This window comes from Penaeus japonicus, unplaced genomic scaffold (genome assembly GCF_977035675.1).
Source record: "Penaeus japonicus unplaced genomic scaffold, GWHDUDI00000001_assembly GWHDUDI00000037, whole genome shotgun sequence".
NCBI lineage: Eukaryota > Metazoa > Arthropoda > Malacostraca > Decapoda > Penaeidae > Penaeus > Penaeus japonicus.
Window position 1 is genome coordinate 1392187 of NW_028234439.1, and position 20000 is coordinate 1412186.

Here is a 20000-nt window from a genome sequence, read left to right on the forward strand (position 1 = left end):
CCTTTTGCCTCCAAAGAGATTGGCAGGATATAGGGGAAAATGCTCTAGATCTGGTTTTCTAGTTCTTCAGATAGTGGAACTATTACTGGCCAAAAGGGTAATAATTCCTGACTGTATTCTGGTTCCAGAGTTAGAAAAAAGTACTGGAACCTGAGTTTTAGTCCTCGGTAAATGGATACAAACATTTGTAATAAGGTTTGATTAGAGCTTATGCCATTTATTTATCACCTTTTCATATGTTATTATAGCTATTATAATATTTATACATCTAGCTGTTCTGTTGTTTAAAAGCTAGAGATGCAAATGCTCTTGTAATCCATGTTGACATTATTATTTTTGTAACTCTTTTGTATGTATTTTCTTTTCTTTTATTTGTGTAGTATTTGCATAATTCCTTTTACCTTGCCCTGCAAGTTCCCGTCCAACCTCCAAGCTCTTAGCTAAAGATGAAAAGCATGAATATCAGGCAAAGTTTTGTCAGCCATGTATTATTAGTTTTTTCTGACATCTGTGATTTTATTAGCTTGCTCTTCTATTCTTGTGGTGTAGGCAGATCTGTTCTTGAGGAATGTAAGCTGCAGGGTCTGGAACACAAAAGATATTACAAACTTTGCAAAAGTACATGGCTATCATGAATAGCTATATCTTTTCCATGTCATTAGAAGATTTTTACCTTTTGGCTTGGCCAAATATTGATCTGTAATCTCAGATATTAAATGCATTTGTATTCTTTTGTTGAGATTTCTTTATGTGAAAAGTTTGAAAATATCCCATTTCAGATCACTATTATGTAAAGTAGCTAATTTTTTACTTCATACAGTATTATTACTCATGCATAGGTAATTGTCTTCAAGTTGCACTTGCGTCTGTGCATACACATTATTTACCCATTGCCATTGCTTCTACCCTTACTTCTATCAGGGATTAAACTAAAGGGGAATTATATACAATAGGACACCATCAAGTGATGCCATAGAAAAGGTCCACAAATCTCCATCGCATATTCTGACAAAATAGAGCTTGTTTCTTATTTGACAATAAATTACCAGCATAAAAGTATGTGCAGTTTGTTGACCTTCTCTGGAGAGGGATAAGCTTGCCTTTACTTTGTTCAGCTTATTTTTTAGGTTTATGCTATTTTCTTTCTGACCAGTAAAGTAGTTTTTTCTCAGCCTCCATGAGCTCTTATTGTAAATAGTTATCAACTAAATACATGAAGTAGCTACATGCTTACCAGTAATACCCAAAGTTTACTGATGTGAGATCTTTTAATGTTTAGATATTATTTTGGACAACTTGAAATTTATTGACAGCACTCAAATTTCATTATTTCATTATTATTATTATAATGTATAGCAAGCAGTTCAAAGACATTTTCTTTTATGCATATTTATGTGTGTGGATCTCAAAAGAATTTTGTGTTAAGTTATTTTGTTTATATACTCTGGGCATAAAAAAGTTCACCTGGAATTCAGCTTGTAAATAATTTGATATTTATATGCATTCAATAGAACCAAGGGTGTGTTGACTTTTGACATATCTACCTCTGGCTACCTTAATTTTTATATTACTCTATTTTATTTTATAATGTCCTTTATCTGATTTATGAGTGAAAATATCTAACAGATCTAATTCTTTTATATTTCATTCTTTGCTTACGTTACTTTGAGAAAAAACTCTAAAAGGGGTAACTGTAGAAATTAAAATGTAATCAAGATGGACTCAAAATGTCATAGTTTATTATTCTTTTCTAGTTATGGCTGTGTTTCCATTTTGTAGTTAGGGTATTTAGTCTAAAAGATGAATATGCATATTATCAGTAAACTGTAGAACATTAGTAAATACTCCTTATATATATATCTTTTTATTTCTGCAACAATCTTTATATGAAACTAATATACTACTTATTAATTTATATATATATATTTTATATATTTTTTTGCAAAATTTCTTTCAGATAACTATGTAGAATATGGCTGACCCAGACGACCCAGCTACTGATGGTGGCTTAGCCCAAGCGGTAAATGAGGAGGTGATAGTGAGTCTTCCTGCTGTGGCTGCGGCTGTGGCAGCGGCCACGACCATATCTACAGGGACGCATAGCTCCACTGCCTCTCAGGCTACCATAGCCTCCACACTTTCCGGTTCCTCCACAATGAATGCTACTCCCCCTCCTGGTAATTTTAAATGTTGTTCTTTATCTTTTGGGGGGTTTTGTCTTATTTTTGGTTGTTGCAAGTGCTAATTTCCCTAAATAGAAACCCTAAAAGGCCCATAATCCTCTAGGATTGATTCTAATACCAATGTCTATTTATAAGTACTTGCATACTACCACATCAGTTACATCAACTGTAGGTTCTTCTACACATGTGTCACTTGTATTTATAATTCTGTATACATCCCCATGTGATGGGACTCTTCAAGAATGGAGTCTTGCTTTTAGGCATTATGTGTATATGGCAGTGTGAAGTATGATATTTGGTTATGTAATGAACAGATCAATCACCCTACCTTGAGGCCGTGACTGTGATTCCCAACACACTGACGTGTAAGGCTTCCCAAGACCACCAGCCTTGTGCTTCACTAATCCCACATAATTGTATTAAGGACTTGTGTGCTCTTTTCTTAACCACTAAGTGAATAAGAGTTTTCAGTAACCCACATGCGATAAAAGACAATATGTTATTTACCACTTATATTGAATATGTTGTAAAGAGGAATGGTTTGGATTGGTCTTGTCGTTTATTTGTTTCCGAGACAAACAACGGTGTAATAATCTTGTTTGGTATTTCTATTTTTTTGTACTGTCAAGATGGCCATTCAGTTTTTGCCAATATGAGCCTTACAGTAGCACTGGATAAGGGTCATTTTTTTATAGGTTGAGTCATGGATAGGGAACATGGGTTTAAGTGCTTAAGCCACAAGGAAGGTTATAACCCAGAGGAGTCAGGTCGGTGGTAGTGGTGGTGTGCGAGCTGGACCTCTTCTTGATAAATATTGCTCAGGGAAATAGCAGTAATTTTTGTATTGTATTTATGTTACTGCTGGGAAGAGAAATTATACATTTTTGAAAACACCTTTTTTTATTTTTTTTTTATTATTTTTTTTAGTTTGAAGTGTTTTTTGTTGTTTATTCATCATGTTACTTGGAAAAGGAATGATACTTTCGTAAAGATACCAAGATACCGATTTGCTTATTTTAGTGAATAAGCGAGTTACCTCAAGATGAAACGAACGAAAACTTTGCCTCCAAACCTTCGACGACCTTTGATGATTCCGAAGACTAGTAATCCTAGTAACCAAAGTAGTAATAACAACTCACCAGCAGATGACACTGTGTCTCTGTACACATACAGGCTGCATGTTGGAACGACGCAGACGTTTGAACTTACGCTGCAGAATCCTCCTTCGTCTCCTCTGAGGTTGTTAATTGTTATGAATTCAAATTTGTTGGAGATATTTTTCTTTTCTTGAAATATTTTTATGGTCAATAGTTTTGTATTTTTTCTTGTTATATTTATTCATGGAAGAGTAACTTAGATGATAGAGAAAAAAATCAGCAAAACTTTCATGTAATTACTGCATAAACTAATACAGCTTAAAGCTCAATCCATAGTTTAATATAAGACAATAACATTATCTCGCATATACCTAATTGATGTAAAACCCAATAAAGACAAAAGCAGAGGGAGGAAAGAGACACAAAAGATAGCCATCCACCAATTACGCACACTCCATCCACACCCTCGCTCCACTCGAGTGGTGACGGGTCGTCCTTGCACTCGCCAATACTTTCACCGAGCCTTGGCCGTAGAATCACCGTTCCCGGAGTGGCAGTCTTTAAAAGATTGCTCCTCGACCGATTAATCACGAGCACTTCCAAACAAGGTATTGGATCTTAGAGGTGTAGTGTTACTTTTAGGTAAAAGTATTTATGTACCTATTTTACAATGTTTGTGTGTTAAGGAGGGAATTTAGGTAGGTGTCATTATAGCAGATATGTATATTAACTGAGGTATGGCTGAGCACTGAGTATAACAGGGCACGACTGATGATAAGATCTTGATACTGAGCATTACAGGAAAAAAAAAAGAAGTTTATTAAGGAATAGTTTGTTGTTGACTATATCTAGTGCAAGGTAATGTAAAACCTTTATAAACAAAATAAACAATTGATTCAGAATTGTTACATTTAGACTGTAATTAGATGTTCAAACTTCTGTACCTATAGAGATAGAAGACCTTTTTTATGGTAGGGTAGATAATCATAAAAGAAGCAGTGGACTTATCTCTTGTCTCTTAGACCATATCTAGAGTAGTCTGTTATCAAACACAAGTGATAACCACTGATAAGAGGAGCTCAAGTTGTTTGGGTTTGCACCAGTGTTGATTTCACACTAACTGTGATCCGTGACTTTTTAGACATTTGAGAACTAGTTCAAGCTTTTTTATCTTACTTGGTCAAAAGAAGCACCTAATATGATAAACAAGAATAGGTGTGAATGCTAACTCAGTTTTAAATTGAAGATAGATAGAATTAACTTGCAATGATAAGAAAACAATTATCAGCATACAATGAAAATACACACTGTGCTTTTGAATACCTGTGAATCAGTGGTGTGACCTAAGCATCCAGGAGTTAAGTGATCAGCCAAAGTTAAAGAGGTTCCATTTAGAGAATGTTGCGTCAGACCTACAATGTTGCTACAAGTCCTCTTAGAAAAGTAACTTCTGCTGTGTATAGAATTATCAATTCAAGTGATACATATGTACAAGAACCCACTGCTGATGTTACTAATGCAGGTAGTAGGTACTTTGAGACTGTATTGGCATTAGAAGGAATCATAAAGTTTGGTACCCATTGACAATTTATGCAATATATGTGTGTGTGTGTTTGTATTTGTGTTTACATTTGTGCTTGAGTTCACACACACACGCACAACACACACAACATACACACACACACACACAACACAACACAACACAACACAACACAACACAATACAACACAACACACACACAACACACACACAACACAACACAACACACACACAACACAACACAACACACACACAACACAACACAACACAACACAACACACACACAACACAACACAACACACACAACACACACAACACACACACACACACACACACACACAACACAACACACACACACACACACACACACACACACACACACACACACACACACACACACACACACACACACACACACACACACACACACACACACACACACACACACACACACACACACACACACACACACACACACACACACACACACACACCACACACACACACACACACACACACACCACACAAACACACACACACATACACACACACACACAACACACACACACACACACACACACACACACACACACACACACACACACACACACACACACACACACACACACACACACACACACCCACACACACACACACACACACACACACACACACACACACACACACACACACACACACACACACACACACACACACACACACACACACACACACACACACACACACACACACACACACACACACACACACAACACACACACACACACAACACACACACACACACACACACACAACACACACACACACACACAACACACACACACACACACACACACACACACCATCACACACACACACACCACACACACACACACACACACACACACACACACACACACACACACACACACACACACACACACACACACACACACACACACACACACACACACACACACACACACACACACACACACACACACATTCTCAAAGAGTTTCTTTAGTGGATTTAATGCTAAATGTTTATTCATGCAGATAATTGATTTATGTTTCCTTGACTGATGTAAAGTGTAAATTGGAACAATTATTTTTTCATTAAGAATTATTCTGTGATCTATTGTAGTGAAAGTTTTCTCTTGGAAAGTAAGGAACCTGCATCCCCCAAAGATGCCAGCAACCCCTCCCCCCCTCCTAAGAAAAAAAGAAAAAGGAGAAAGATAGAAAGATTAAAAACACATTCACTCTCAATGTTATTTCTGTTGGTGAATTTCTTATCTATTGGGTAAATAAATGAAAAGATTTGATATTTACATTCCCTGTGATGATTCCTTATTGTTGTGATAGTTGAAGATCCAGTATAAAGAATAATTCCAAAATGCTAGAAGTTTAATTGACATTTGGAAACTATGGTATCAGCTGAATTGCTTAATTATAATGAAGATGTAGTATCAAAGCTCCAGTTACTGTAAAACTGCACCTTTTCATTCCTTCCTTCCTTTACATATGTGCCAATGAGTTCCCTTCAGCAGAAACCCCAGTCAGTACAACTATTCTTAGTCATTTCTTAAGATTATCATGTGTAACATTATACAGGATGCTGAATTCGTAAAATGCTGTGGTAAACTTTTGCCACAAGTTGTCTTATAGAAATTCTTGATCTTATTTATACTACTATTGTGCATTTTTGTAGAAGTGTTTGAGGGTACCCAAATAGGAGATATCCCAAAGAATTAAAAAAATAGTCTGTGTACTGACCAACACAGTTTTCATAACTTATAAAACCACCCAGAACAGTAAACCCCATTCAAAATCGTATAACCACCAGAACAGACAACCAGCTAGATCATTAGACCTCATTCAGAATCAAATAACCACCAGAACAGGCAACCAAACTAGACCATTAGACCCCACTTAGAATCGCCGAAGGTTCAGTTCTTCGTACTGGCTCCACAGATGGCGATGAGGTTGGTGAGCGAGGGCCAGGTGATGGGAGAGAGGCAGGGCAGGAGGAGCTTCTAGAGATCAACAGCGATGAGGAAAATGAGCAGTCGTCGTCCACAAATGATGGCACAAACTCAGCTGACCCGACCTCGGAGCGCTCGCATACCGTAGTTTCAGGTGAGGATTTGTGTTTTTGTGATTTTTCATTCTTTGTTTTTTGGGAAATATGCATGTATTCTGTGATTGTAATTTTATGCATCTGTTTGTCTATTCATTTATATTTTTTTACTTGAATATATTATAAGATATTTCCCTCCTAGACTCAAGTACTGATGGCAGTGGTGGAGGTGGCAGTGGCAATGCAGGTGGGCAGGCATCTGCGCTCCTGCCCTGGGGTGCACGAAAAGAGAGGGCACAGTTCCCAGCCACAGTCCATGTTGACACAGACTTGCGGCCAGGAGAGTTTGTCATGCGGACCCTCTTTGCCGAATTTACAGTCATGGCCGACAAGAAGATCGAGGCTGTCATGCAAGAGCCTCTGGTAAGTTGATGGTTTTAGTTTGTGGTGGAAGTGAAATGAAAGAATTTATTTTTAGTGATAGAAATAATCATGCAGTGATGCAAGATTTTCATACTGGTTTAGAATCAGTATTTGCTTGACCAGCTGTGTTACAGTATCAAAAATTAGTCCCACAGGAATGAATGAATTAAGGAATGAATAAAGGAATGAATAAAGAAAAAAAAAACAATATTCCTTGAGTGTTTGAATGAAGCATGTCCCAATAATAAGCTACATGTCCGAATGGCCAAATGTGTACAACATTAACAAACAAAATACCAATCATCAATAACCTACCATTGCATCAGTATCAGTAATACATTATTTTAGCTTTAATCAACTTTAATCAACAATTTTCTTTTACTTCACAGGAACGTAGTCTCTCAAAGAGTCTTCAGCGAGGTGAGGACCCAACATTTGACCAGCTCTTGTTGGCATTCGGATGCGTCGCAGAGCATTGCTTGCCCTCTCTCCTGCGAACCCTTTTCTCATGGTATGACCGCCAGGGAGTGGAATGGGGTGCAACAGACAGCAAGTATAAACAGGACCCAAGCAAGAGCAAAGGGTGAGGAAACAAATTCTTCATTTCGGATCTTAAAGATCTTTATTTGAATATATCTATATGATGAGACAAATTACTTGCTGATATTCCATTGATGGAAAATATGGTAAATGAAGTACATGATAGAAGGAAGGAAGCGATCAGAAGTTATCACAGGTTTTGCTGTATCTTTGTGATGACTTTTTACTTGTTTTAGCTGTCCAATTTATTGCATATTTGGCAGACACAGTAAATGGTAGAAAGAAATAAGAATTTACCTGAAACACATTGTATTATAGCACACATTATTATCTTATTCTTCGCATGCAGGGTTGATGCAGGCTCTAATGTGGACCGAGAAACAATACAGGAACGCAGAGACCTGGCAGTGGAATTCATATTTTGTTTAGTATTGATTGAAGTGTTGCGGCAGTTGGCAGTGCATCCTGGTCATGATGATTTGGTGCGTCACATAGAAGATATTGCTTTTAAACACTTCAAATATAGGGAAGGGTAAGTAATTGAGTAATTTTTTTGACAAAGGCTTACAATTACTATAAGATCAGTCATTACAATATTATTACAATATTTTTATATTTTACTCTTGATTTTGGAGTACACTTCTTTTTTTTTTGTGTGTGTGTGTGTGTGTGTAGTTTATTTTGGCATTTCTTTCAGTGTTCAAAATAATCCCAATGGAGCCAATATTAACACCATTGCCGACTTATATGCTGAGGTCATTGGTGTCCTGGCACAGTCGCGCTTCCAGTCAGTTAGAAGACGATTCATGGCAGAACTGAAAGAGCTGAGGGCGAGAGAACAGTCGTCTGTTACAACACAGAGCATTACATCTCTCTTGATGGGGATGAAGTTCTTTAGGGTTAAGGTACGTCAAGCGGATGATTTGAAATGACCAAAGCTGTTATCATGACACTTGTAGGTGTATCCTCATGCAATCATAAACCTATTTTTTTGTTTATTCTTAATATTAACCCATTAAAAAAAAAAAAAAAAAAATTTGTTGCCCCACTAAAAGAAAATGACACTTGAAAAAACATTAAAAAAAAATTGAAAAAAAAAACTATGTTTGTTACCTCACTAGAAGAATGCTTCCACTTCTCTGAACATAGCACTACTTTCTACACATGATTACACTTTAGACGCAATCACGCAAACCATAAGGATAGGGTGGGTGAAAAACGCTCTGCGAGCATCAGCGCAGCGGGAAAACACCCCGGAGTAGGCGAAATTCCGCCCCGGCGTGAATGGGTTAAACATAACCTTTTTAAACTCAATAATTAACTCAAGTACTATCAGTTTGTAAATGGCAAAGATGTTAAGAGAGACATACAATTTGTTATAGTATTTTGATTATATGGCCAGTTTGAGAAAAGCTATGATGGGGACTGAATAACTAAATAGATTGAAGATGATGACAATGATGAATAATGCTTGAAATATCCATGATTTCTTTCTTTTCAGATGGTGCCAATTGAGGAATTTGAAGCCTCTTTTCAGTTCATGCAAGAATGTGCTCAGTATTTCTTAGAAGTTCGAGACAAAGATATCAAACATGCCCTTGCCGGGCTTTTTGTGGAGATTCTAGTTCCTGTTGCTGCGGTAAGTTGGGATTTTTTTCTTTAGTATATTTTACAGATGGTTAGACTCATTTGAATCTGCAAAAAAGATTATAATCTCTAAGGGCCTCAAGTGTATATATGTATATTCCAGGCTCCTATATGAATATGTATAGTGTAATTTTTTTTGTGAAATTATTTATTTGCCAAATTATGTTAGATATTAATATGATACATTTTTACTGATTTATGTATAGAAGAATATCAAAGGCAGGTTATTAACTCAATAAACCTTTTAATTTAGGGGGGGAAGCATTCACTACATAGATAAATATTTTCTGGTCTCCTTGAGATTATAGCAGTCATGCATAAGTATATTAACTGAGTAGCTTTATGCAATCAAACAGAGCAGAGCATCAGAGCATTTTCCATCCAAATCAAATGCCTAATTTCATTGTGAGGTGATGTCTTTTTTTAGTTGACCTTACAAGCAGTATATATGATGTTATAGAATATTATTTAAAATTTTGAATTTTTGACAGACTGTGAAACATGAAGTGAATGTGCCCTGTCTGAAATACTTTGTGGAGATGCTGTATTCCACAACTTTAGACATGGCAACAAGGAACAAGCACCGTTTACCTATCTTCCCGCTCGTTACCTGCCTCCTGTGTGTTTCACAAAAAACATTTTTCCTGAGCAACTGGCACTATTTTCTTGCAATGTGCTTGCAACATCTGAAGAACAGAGATCCCAAAATGTCCCGTGTAGCTCTAGGTAAGTTCTGCTGTAACTTGTATAGTTTCGCATGCAGTTCAATATTATGATTATCAAGTATTGAAACTACACAAGTAGATACTAAGATATGACAAGACAGTTATCATTATATAATCTGTATCATTGTTTATTTATATGCACTTGTGCACCAATTTAGTATAGTCCTGCTCTACTATGTATAGAAGCTACAATAGTAAAATATGGAAAGATGATATTGCTATATTAGCATTTTGGCAAACCCATACATATATATTCATATTGCTGTTGATCATAACCCTAACTGACCATATTTAGAAACTACATATAATTGCTACATATTAAAAGGTACCAAGAGAATTTTCACTATAACATCACAAGTCCTGTTATACAAACATATGCACATAGTCATATATCTGAATACATGGCTGTCCACCATAATCCTGGGTTGCCACACATAGAAGTTTTACCATATACAAATATCTGGCTAAATATTAAAACTTGTTTTTGAAAACTGACATGAGAATTTCCCTTTCAGAGTCACTTTATCGCCTGCTGTGGGTCTACATGATCAGGATCAAGTGTGAGAGCAATTCAGCCACACACTCCCGACTGGCTAGCATCGTCAATTCCCTCTTCCCAAAGGGTTCCAAAGGGGTCGTCCCAAGAGATACTCCACTCAATATATTTGTCAAAATCATTCAGTTTATTGCACAGGTACTATGAGAGATACGATTCATTTTTGAAAGTCTGTTTTAGTTGATTTGTACATGGTTGCTATCAGGGGATTGTACTTATGATATATCCTATTTGATTTGTATCTGTCTATCCAGTGAGTCTTAGGTGAGTGTGAAAATGGATGTTGGGGATAAATCTGACATTTACCAAATACTTTTTTTGGGTGTAGAAGCATCATTGTACATGGTTTTTGCATTTCATAGTCTTATGGGAATGATATGAACCTAGTAATTTCATGATTATTTTTTACATTAGAAAGAGATATTATGAACATTTATTTTGATTTCTTTAATGCCTGTAAGAATGTAAGGAACTATGTTTGAGCTTCAAAAATTGGTGTAAAGAAATGAAAGACATAGCTCAAAGAAGTTTGTTTTGGTTTCTGTATTAATATTTTTATATAATGCAAGTGGGTTCTCTATCTTTACACTATATCGTATTGTCTTAGGAATAGGAAACAATAGATGTGTTGCAGTTAGCTTTGAATGAGATAGTTTTATTGCATATTAATTTCCACACATGTAATGATGCCGAATTCAACCAGCAAAAATTAAGCCACCGTAAACTTCACAATACAGGAAAGACTAGACTTTGCCATGCGGGAAATTGTCTTCGACCTACTCTCCGTGGGACGTCAGATCAAGATAATCATGACCCCAGAGCGCATGTCCATCGGCCTGCGAGCTTTTCTTGTCGTGGCAGACAGCCTCCAACAGAAAGAAGGCGACCCCCCTATGCCCCGCACCGTCGGAGTTCTGCCATCGGGTAACACTCTGAGGGTCAAGAAGACATTCTTGAATAAGGTTGGTGAGATTTGTGTTTTGAAGGAAGGGAGATTGGTATTTAGAATTGGAATATTATAGAGTGGACAATGTTGATACCAATTTACTATTAAAAAAGGCTTGAAAAATATATAAATGTATTATCATTTGATGTTTGGATATCTGGAAGAGGATATCTGAAAGGAAGAGTGGAAGACTTGAAATATACTTGTAAAATTATATCTGATGCATATTCTGATGCAGATTTTTACCTTTTCAGATGTTAACAGAAGACACAGCTCGAAACATAGGCATTTCCGCATATTACCCGCTTGTCCGAAAGTCTTTCAATGACATCCTGAAAGCGCTTGATAGCCAGTTTGGAAGACCCCTCATGATGACAAACACACAAAATGTTAACAAGGTAATTGTGACACGTTATTTGAAAATATGTGAATTTCTGCGTAATAGAGAAACTTTTTGTAAATTTTTGTAATATTTGACGAATGCAGATTGTGAGTAATATAAGCTTGAATATTTGGTGAAATATTTTTATGTTACTTAATTGACATGAATTTGGTCACTACGAGCTTAGATATTCAGAGAAATAAGATTGAAAAATTTAGTCAGCTAAAAGCCCAATTAATCTTCACACCCTACCAGGAACCAGATGAAATGATCACAGGCGAACGCAAGCCCAAGATCGACCTGTTCCGGACGTGCGTGGCTGCCGTACCTAGACTCATACCAGATGGGATGTCTGGCAGAGATTTAGTGGACATGCTCAGCCGACTCACGGTTCACATGGACGAGGAACTGAGAGCTCTAGCCTTCCAGAGTCTCCAGAGTCTTGTTTTGGATTTCCCCGAGTGGCGGCATGATGTTGTTTATGGTATGGCCCATGTGATTTTGTTTCCTATTGTTATTAAGATTTTGTGTTTTTATCATAATCAGGAATTTTTGTATGTTAAGCCTTTGAATTAGAAAAAGAAAATTATTTTCAATTAGTTAAAAATGTATTAAAAATGTGAATATATTAAGTATTAGATAACAGCAATGCATATAACTTTTTCATTTCAGGTTTTATCCAGTTTATTGTTAAGGAAGTAGGGGACACATCTCCCCAGCTTTTGGACAATGGTGTAAGAATGCTGCTCCAGCTACTCACAGCTTGGAAGAACGCACTCACAAATACCAACACCACATCCAATGCAAATAAGCGCGATCCAGGTGTTGGTGATTTACACCATCTCCATTTACACCAGGTAAATGCAGCAAAAATTGCCAGGTTCCTCATCCAACTCATCTAATGATGCTGGTGGTAGGGCAGAATTTCCCATTGCCCAATCCTTCACAAATTCTGGTGTCTCCTTTATAGAAGTTGGACCAGTGATGCCCTCAGGATTCACTGCGAATGCTAACATCCTTTTGATTGGGATCCTGTAATTAAATGGTTACTGCTCTTCTAACTTTTTCATTCCTGAAACTTTGTATTGTAAAACAGAAATTGATACAATGTCTGCAAGGTTTGGAACTTTCCATGATTAACGAAAGATTGATAGAATTATGGTTTATAAATGGAAAATGTATTATATCAAAAGATAAAATCTAATTTAAGTTTGGTTACTTTCACATATCCCCTCATTCCATTCCCCCATGGCAAAATCTCAAGGCCCTTTAGCCTCCCCTTTTAAAATTATCTAGATCCGTAAGTGGTTAGAATTATTGCTATTTATTGTTTTAGTGTGACTGGTATGGAAATAAAAGACTTATCAAAATGAAAAGATTAAAATAGTCTTTTATTTATTGGCATATCTATTCATTATTTGCATATTTATTTGAGCAAATGTGTTAATACAGACTGTATTGCACTACATTGTCAAGTTGCTCAATTGACTTTTCACAGAGAGGAGACCACAGCGATGTATTACGACTAGCTGAAGGCTTTGCTCTAGTGTTGCTGTGCAGCTGTCGTCAAGCACCGAGGAGAGTCTCCGTGGCTATCATGAGGGAGGTGAAGCAGCTGGCCAAAGTTCTCGGGGAAGAGGATCCAGTCAACCATCCTGTTATTGATGTCATGGACAAGTAAGATCTATTATCTTTCTTCTATTTGCAGTTGTTTTAATTGTTTGCTGTAGTGTTTAGAGACACGTGCTATAAAAGATATATGGAAGAATTCTCATTCTTACTGGTTGGACTTTTCAAGGGAAAGATCTTACTAAGATTTCTTGTACTCAGAAATTGATTGATGTGTTATATCTTTTTGCCAGATGGTGTGGCTGTGTTGTTGAGAGTGTTTTAACGCTGCTGCCAGCTGGAGAGAGATCTGCTGTTGCTGCAACCACAAATATTGATTTACAATGGCTTGCAGACCGTAGTTCATCCGTGTGGACAGGAGGTAAAAAATATATGTTTCATATACAGGTTGATTTTCTCTGGACTGGCATTTGTTAGTCCAGCAGCATATAAGATTTGGGACAGGGATTCGAGTGTGCTTCTATCTCATAACTTGTTCAATTTTTAAAATCTACTTTATATCTAAAGTAATCTGAATAATGCCTATGTTTACAGATTTTTTATACATATTCACATATTCTTTGACCTCTACAAGTGTCAGACATAATTTGCATATCAGTAATACAGTAAACTTTATACAATATATTGCTTACCCTGTGGTTCATTGCTTTGGAAAATTCACTATTCTGGAATCTGCATGGACTCATTTGCTGGAATAGTAAGGTTTAGCCAGAGGTTCATAGCTGGAACCTTTAGATATTTTCTTTCTATCTTTTCTTTAATGATAAGAAGGCAGTGATGTGAGAATTTGCCATTCTTTATTTTTCTCTTGATGGTTTTCATCATGAGCATAAATTTGACTGTTTTGTATATTTGTCTGCTTGATTAAGAGATATTTTATGTTTGATTATTTCTTGTGAAGCATTGGTATTTCATATTTATTATAATCTTCAGATTGAATTGAAATAGAGAATCTAACCATTTTTCTTATAATCTCTTGTGAAGGCTTTGTAGAAGACAGCAGTGTGAAAAGTGTAAGCGTCCAGCATCTACCGTGTGAAGATGTATGGGCCTTGGTCCTTTGTGGATTCATTCACCACGGGCGTGTCCTGTCTTCCAGCCCCCAAGCCATAAGTCATGCCTGGCCTATTGTGTATACAAGAGCAAATTCTCTTTACTCCATTGTTGACCCCACGTAAGAATGCCTCTTTTTTTTGTTTTTTTCTTAGTCTAAGAATATCTGTCGTTATGAAAGGATTTTGTAATGCTTTACAGTTTAGTTTACTCATATATCATGCATTATGTGTTAATCTTTATCAAACCTTCAGACCACCAAATGACAACCGAGCTTCACTCCTGCGAAGTGCCACCCAGATGAAGAAGCCAATAAGTGAGCGAGACGTGTACATGAATCTCTGGAGGAATTACGTCGTTCTTGCTTGTCGTGTTGTTCCAGCCATTACCAAGACCCCTTTCATTAGATGTGCTTCACCTGATATCAGTCTTGGGTAAGATGAAGGAGATGACTTAAAAAGATTGCTAAAAAAAAAGTGCTCTGATTATGGATAAATATTGATTTGATTTTGAAGTGTGGTTAGGGATTATTGATGGTACACTGTAATGGCAAATGCAGTCAAATGATAGAAATTTTCTAAAAGATTTATATATATATGTAATAGATATCTTTAGGGTTAAATTAATTTTCTATAATTTCTTGGACTTTATCCCAGTTGCAGAGTTACACTAATTTTGAACCATTTTTCCAGATCTTCTCCTGATAGTGGAGCTGGTGGAGATAGAGGAAGTGACCGTCATAACCCAGGATATTCGGTGTCTCCACTCTGCTTGTACAAGCTGCTGGTGCCTCTCTTGCGCTACGAAAGCACAGACATGAGAGATGCTGTTACTCTAGCTCTGGGGAAAATCAATCACATTGCTTTGAGGTAATATAGTTGTAACAGAGTATGTAATTGTGAGATTATTTATTAACCCTGAAAGGATGTACTGTCTTATGATCTGATACAGAAATACACTAAACACTTTTATCTTATATGCATCATGAGGGGTTATTACTCTTATTGGTAGTCAGATTATTTATTCTTTGAAGGGTTTCTAAAAAAATGAATTATGATGAGTTACAGTCTGTATGATATTGTGATTGTGAATTATAGTTGCAAAATTGCTCATGTTCTCATTTCCCACAGTGATTTGATGGAGGAGCTGCTGCCATATATCCGTGAAAGTATTGACCGAAAGCAGGAAAATATGCGGCGAAGGAAGAGAAGAGATGCCCTCAGGGTGACTTTAGTCAAGTTATTTGAGATGAGTGCCGAGCAAGGAACATTTGCCTTGAGGTATGCTTGTCTGGTCCCAAAATGAAAGCTTTTATTTTATGTAACATTTTTTCATTTGTCTGTTTATTTATCATATCATCTGAAAGGGGATTTTATGTATCAACCCTTATTTATTTATCTATTGGTTTTTTGGTCAATTGGTTTGTGAGTGATGCCCCTGATCAGTTTAGGTGCACTATAGAGTATGGGAAGGTTGTGTATTGTACATCAACATAGGAAACTAAAATTTTCAAAGGTTCAATATAAATATTTTATTTCTTCACAACTTTGGTAAATAAAGACCATGGAAATATGGATGCTTGACAGACAATAACAATGGAAATGGCAGCTTGATCTTAGTGTGCTGTTGTTTGGATTGATAAAGATTGATAAATGAAGATATTAGGGATAGAACAAATGCTTAAGTGCTTGAGAAGATTTTAAGGAGGAATACCTTAACCTTTACCTTTATTACCTTAATAATTCTGCCTTTAGATCACAAGCAACAAATATTTTCTTTCTGTTGTCAAAAGTGTGCAAGATTTTTTAAATGCTTGGTTTTCCCATATGCAGCGAAAGTGTCATCGATGGGGATACAGGAGCACTACAAAAGCGCTACTTAGAGTACATGGATGGAGCCCGTCTGTATTTGGAGAATGAGAATGATAAGGATAACACACTGCAGCAGATTAAGACGCATTTTTGCCACTTTGTGCGCAAGCTCATTGGCAGTTTTTCATGTAATTATCTCACCAAATTTGTGTATAACTTTGGTAGCTGTTACTTTGATTGATAAAATTATTTGATACTGAGTTATTGCCATCTGAAGAGGACTAGTCTTAGTACTTGATGTAGGGATACTTACATATGCTTTGTTCTATGAACAGTGGAACAGCGGCAAACCCTCATTCCCCGAGCACTTCGGAAAGACCTATTTTACCTCTTTGCATCATGGAGTGGTGTCTTTGGTGCTCCTTTTGGCTTCAAGGTTTGTGTATGGTGTTTAGTGTACATCTAGGATTGAGCTATATAAAGAAATTCTTTGGAAAATATATTATGAGTTGATACTGATATATATATATATATATGTATATATATATATATATATATATATATATATATATATATATATATATATATATATATATATATATGTATGACTATAGACACATACTTGTATATAAATTATTATTTTCCTTTTGTTCTCTTTCTTTTTTCTGTTTTCTCATCTTATATTCTCTTTGCTTTTCATGTCTATTCTATCTATTTTCTTCTCTTCTCTTCTCTTCTCTTCTCTTCTCTTCTTATCCCACATCTTACCTCTCCTTTCTTTTCTTCTCTTTTCTCCTCTCTTCATCTTCTTCCTCCTCCTCGTCCTCTTCTTTCATTTTGATTTATGATACATAGTTCAGACATTACTCCAGTATTGTTCTTCCAACAACCAACGCAGAGTCCAGACTCTGGAAACCGCCTGCCTTCAGAATTTGAGCTGTGTGCGCTTCACGCCTCCAGCGCTGTGCTCTGCTGCGGCCCTTCCTTTGACCCTCAGTTGCTAGCCGATGACGGTAACATTTATCAGTGGCTCGATGCTCTCCTGGGGTCACATGACGAAAAGGTAGGTAGCATGGGCAGTGTTTTTTTTCTTTCTTTTTTTAGTTTTGTTTAATTTATTAATTTATTATGATTTGTCTTTTTGGCTCCTTTCAGAGTAGGGAAAGGGAATGTATATGGGGATTGGGAAATAGGCAAGGTTAAGTACAAGAACTTTATAACTAAAAATGTAATGATTAGTATAATTTATGTTAGAGATTGTTGGATTTGAGGTGGCATGGCTGAGGTGGATATGTGTGTTTAGTCTCCGTCTAGAAAAATCCACAGCAATTAAGAATATTTTATTATTTTCTTATATTTCAGTGGACTTTGTAAAGTCAGTTTCTCTTCCATTTTAGGTCCTATTTGAAAAATAAGATAATTAAACTACATATGTATTCATTAACCAGTAAATGGTATCCTGAATGTTTATCTTTATGCTTATGAAAAAGAAAAGAAACATTAAGAAAGATGATGATTTTCAAACCATTTTTAAGAACTTAAAACAAATCCCCTGGCAATTCTGAATGAAAATGAAAAGGCCTTGAGTGACTGGGTAGTAGCAAGAGATGAAAGAATGAGAAAATATTTAGTAAATTTTCTGGTACTAAAAAGACAAGTTGGTCGTATGAGCACTTCAAGCTTTTGGAGAAGTGGACAAATTGAATCATTGTTTGTGTGCGTATATATGTAGGTGTGTGTGTTTAAAGAATTTTGATGTCCATTTAAGATTGCTTAAAAGGTAATTTTCATGGTATTTGAGTACTTGAATACAAAATTTAGAAAAAAATTCTTTCAAGTTTTTGGTTTTCATTTTTGTAAGGTATAATTAGTTAGTATTAAAAGACTTATTTTTTAAAATCTAATCTGATTTTTTTTCAGGAAAGAGTTAGGACATATTTAACTTTTAATATCCTTATCCTGTTATTTCCCAGCAGTTATCAATCAGTGGAACTAAACTGCTTATTAAAAGGATAAAAAAAAACATTCCTCTTGTTTAATAACATTTTTTATTTATTTATCAAAATGAAGTAGCTAAAAATTACTTATATTTTTGCTGTGGAAGGAAAGTACTGATAGAATCCTCCACATGGAGATTTTACTGTAGTTTTACATACAGATTTTAGTGTAGCTTTACCAACCACAGATGCTTTTTAATCTGGTAGTTATTAACCCAACTAATTCTTGTATTGTGGTACTGACATTGAAGCATCATCTTTTAACAAAATTAGTCACTTAACTAACATAGTCAAGAAGCTTAAGCCCCCTTTTTTTATTTATGCTGCTGCATGTGTCTTGTGATTGATGTATCTCTCAGCTGACATTCTTCTCTCTCTTTCTTCTTTCCATATACGCTCACTAGATAAAAAGCAAGGTAAGTAGGAGTCATATGAATATTTATTTTTTTTATTTTTTTTTCTCTCCTCATAGCATGTTAAATGTCAAACACTTTATTTTGTCCTGCTTGCGCTAGTAATGTGTAAAAGGTAAGATGGAGAGATGTAAGCAGGTTCTAGTTTAAAAGACACCTGTGAGCCTCGCATCTGATTCTGGGGCTGTTTTGAGTGTGCAGTGCAGTGGGCCCGGGATGCAACTAATGCAACAGCGGAGCAGCGACTCTAACCCTCTCTCAGCAACAGCCAGGTATCCCTTTTTGTTGAGTAATTGAATACTTTTCTCTTATCAGCTGGGTCTTGTCTAGTTCCTCATTAAATTAACTTGCTTATCAGCTGGATCCTCTCTTTTCTTTGTGGAAGAATTGTCTTATCATTTGGAGTGTGTCATATTCTCATCTTCTCTGTATATACATGCAATTGCTCTAGAAGAAACACAAAGGCCAGGAAGATTTCAGATTGATAATGATTGTTGCAAATAGATTTAGAGTAAAACTAGGTTATGGGTTGTGGAGGATCAAATGTAATATTATTCATTATTGAAATGCTTTTGAAAAAAATACTCTGAAATATTGATACTAAAGTCAGTGTGAATTGGCAGAATATAAACTTTTTTTTACTTTTCCAAGAAAATGACCTGTAGTTTGAATAATGATCCATGATTCTTTGAGGATTGTGCTTATCTGATGAGTGATAAAAAGTTCAGCTGGGTTTGGTTCTGCCTGAACTACATATCTGGCATTAATTTGACTTAGATAAGCTGAAAATAATGGGAGTGTTTTGTTTAGAAGAGATGAGGATTTTTTACTCTGGTAAATTAGGCCAAGTGATAATGTTCAGAAAATCAAAAGCAGAAGCTGCCATAAGGTACACAAGTTACTTTTGGAGTTGTTTGGTGATTTATGCAAGTTTTAGGGTAGATTATCATAGATTAATGTAATTGTTAATTTGCCATTA

The 20000-nt window shown here is 36.0% G+C and overlaps 1 protein-coding gene across 1 annotated transcript in view; it reads left to right on the forward strand.

The window, feature by feature from the left end:
• Nucleotides 1-20000, forward strand: part of LOC147467132 (protein furry-like) — a 47485-nt gene that overhangs the window by 1617 nt on the left and 25868 nt on the right. Inside the window, exons 2-24 of the mRNA XM_086532158.1 lie at nucleotides 1958-2177; nucleotides 6794-6958; nucleotides 7102-7322; nucleotides 7712-7905; nucleotides 8212-8394; nucleotides 8560-8767; nucleotides 9364-9501; nucleotides 10001-10235; nucleotides 10750-10928; nucleotides 11528-11752; nucleotides 11991-12134; nucleotides 12374-12602; nucleotides 12791-12975; nucleotides 13617-13795; nucleotides 13981-14108; nucleotides 14732-14921; nucleotides 15055-15234; nucleotides 15493-15669; nucleotides 15931-16080; nucleotides 16633-16799; nucleotides 16947-17047; nucleotides 17510-17674; nucleotides 19013-19024. Of these exons, the coding sequence (XP_086388284.1) occupies nucleotides 1973-2177; nucleotides 6794-6958; nucleotides 7102-7322; nucleotides 7712-7905; nucleotides 8212-8394; nucleotides 8560-8767; nucleotides 9364-9501; nucleotides 10001-10235; nucleotides 10750-10928; nucleotides 11528-11752; nucleotides 11991-12134; nucleotides 12374-12602; nucleotides 12791-12975; nucleotides 13617-13795; nucleotides 13981-14108; nucleotides 14732-14921; nucleotides 15055-15234; nucleotides 15493-15669; nucleotides 15931-16080; nucleotides 16633-16799; nucleotides 16947-17047; nucleotides 17510-17674; nucleotides 19013-19024 (3960 nt within the window). The 5' untranslated portion in view covers nucleotides 1958-1972. The remainder of the gene's footprint in view (nucleotides 1-1957; nucleotides 2178-6793; nucleotides 6959-7101; nucleotides 7323-7711; nucleotides 7906-8211; nucleotides 8395-8559; nucleotides 8768-9363; nucleotides 9502-10000; nucleotides 10236-10749; nucleotides 10929-11527; nucleotides 11753-11990; nucleotides 12135-12373; nucleotides 12603-12790; nucleotides 12976-13616; nucleotides 13796-13980; nucleotides 14109-14731; nucleotides 14922-15054; nucleotides 15235-15492; nucleotides 15670-15930; nucleotides 16081-16632; nucleotides 16800-16946; nucleotides 17048-17509; nucleotides 17675-19012; nucleotides 19025-20000) is intronic.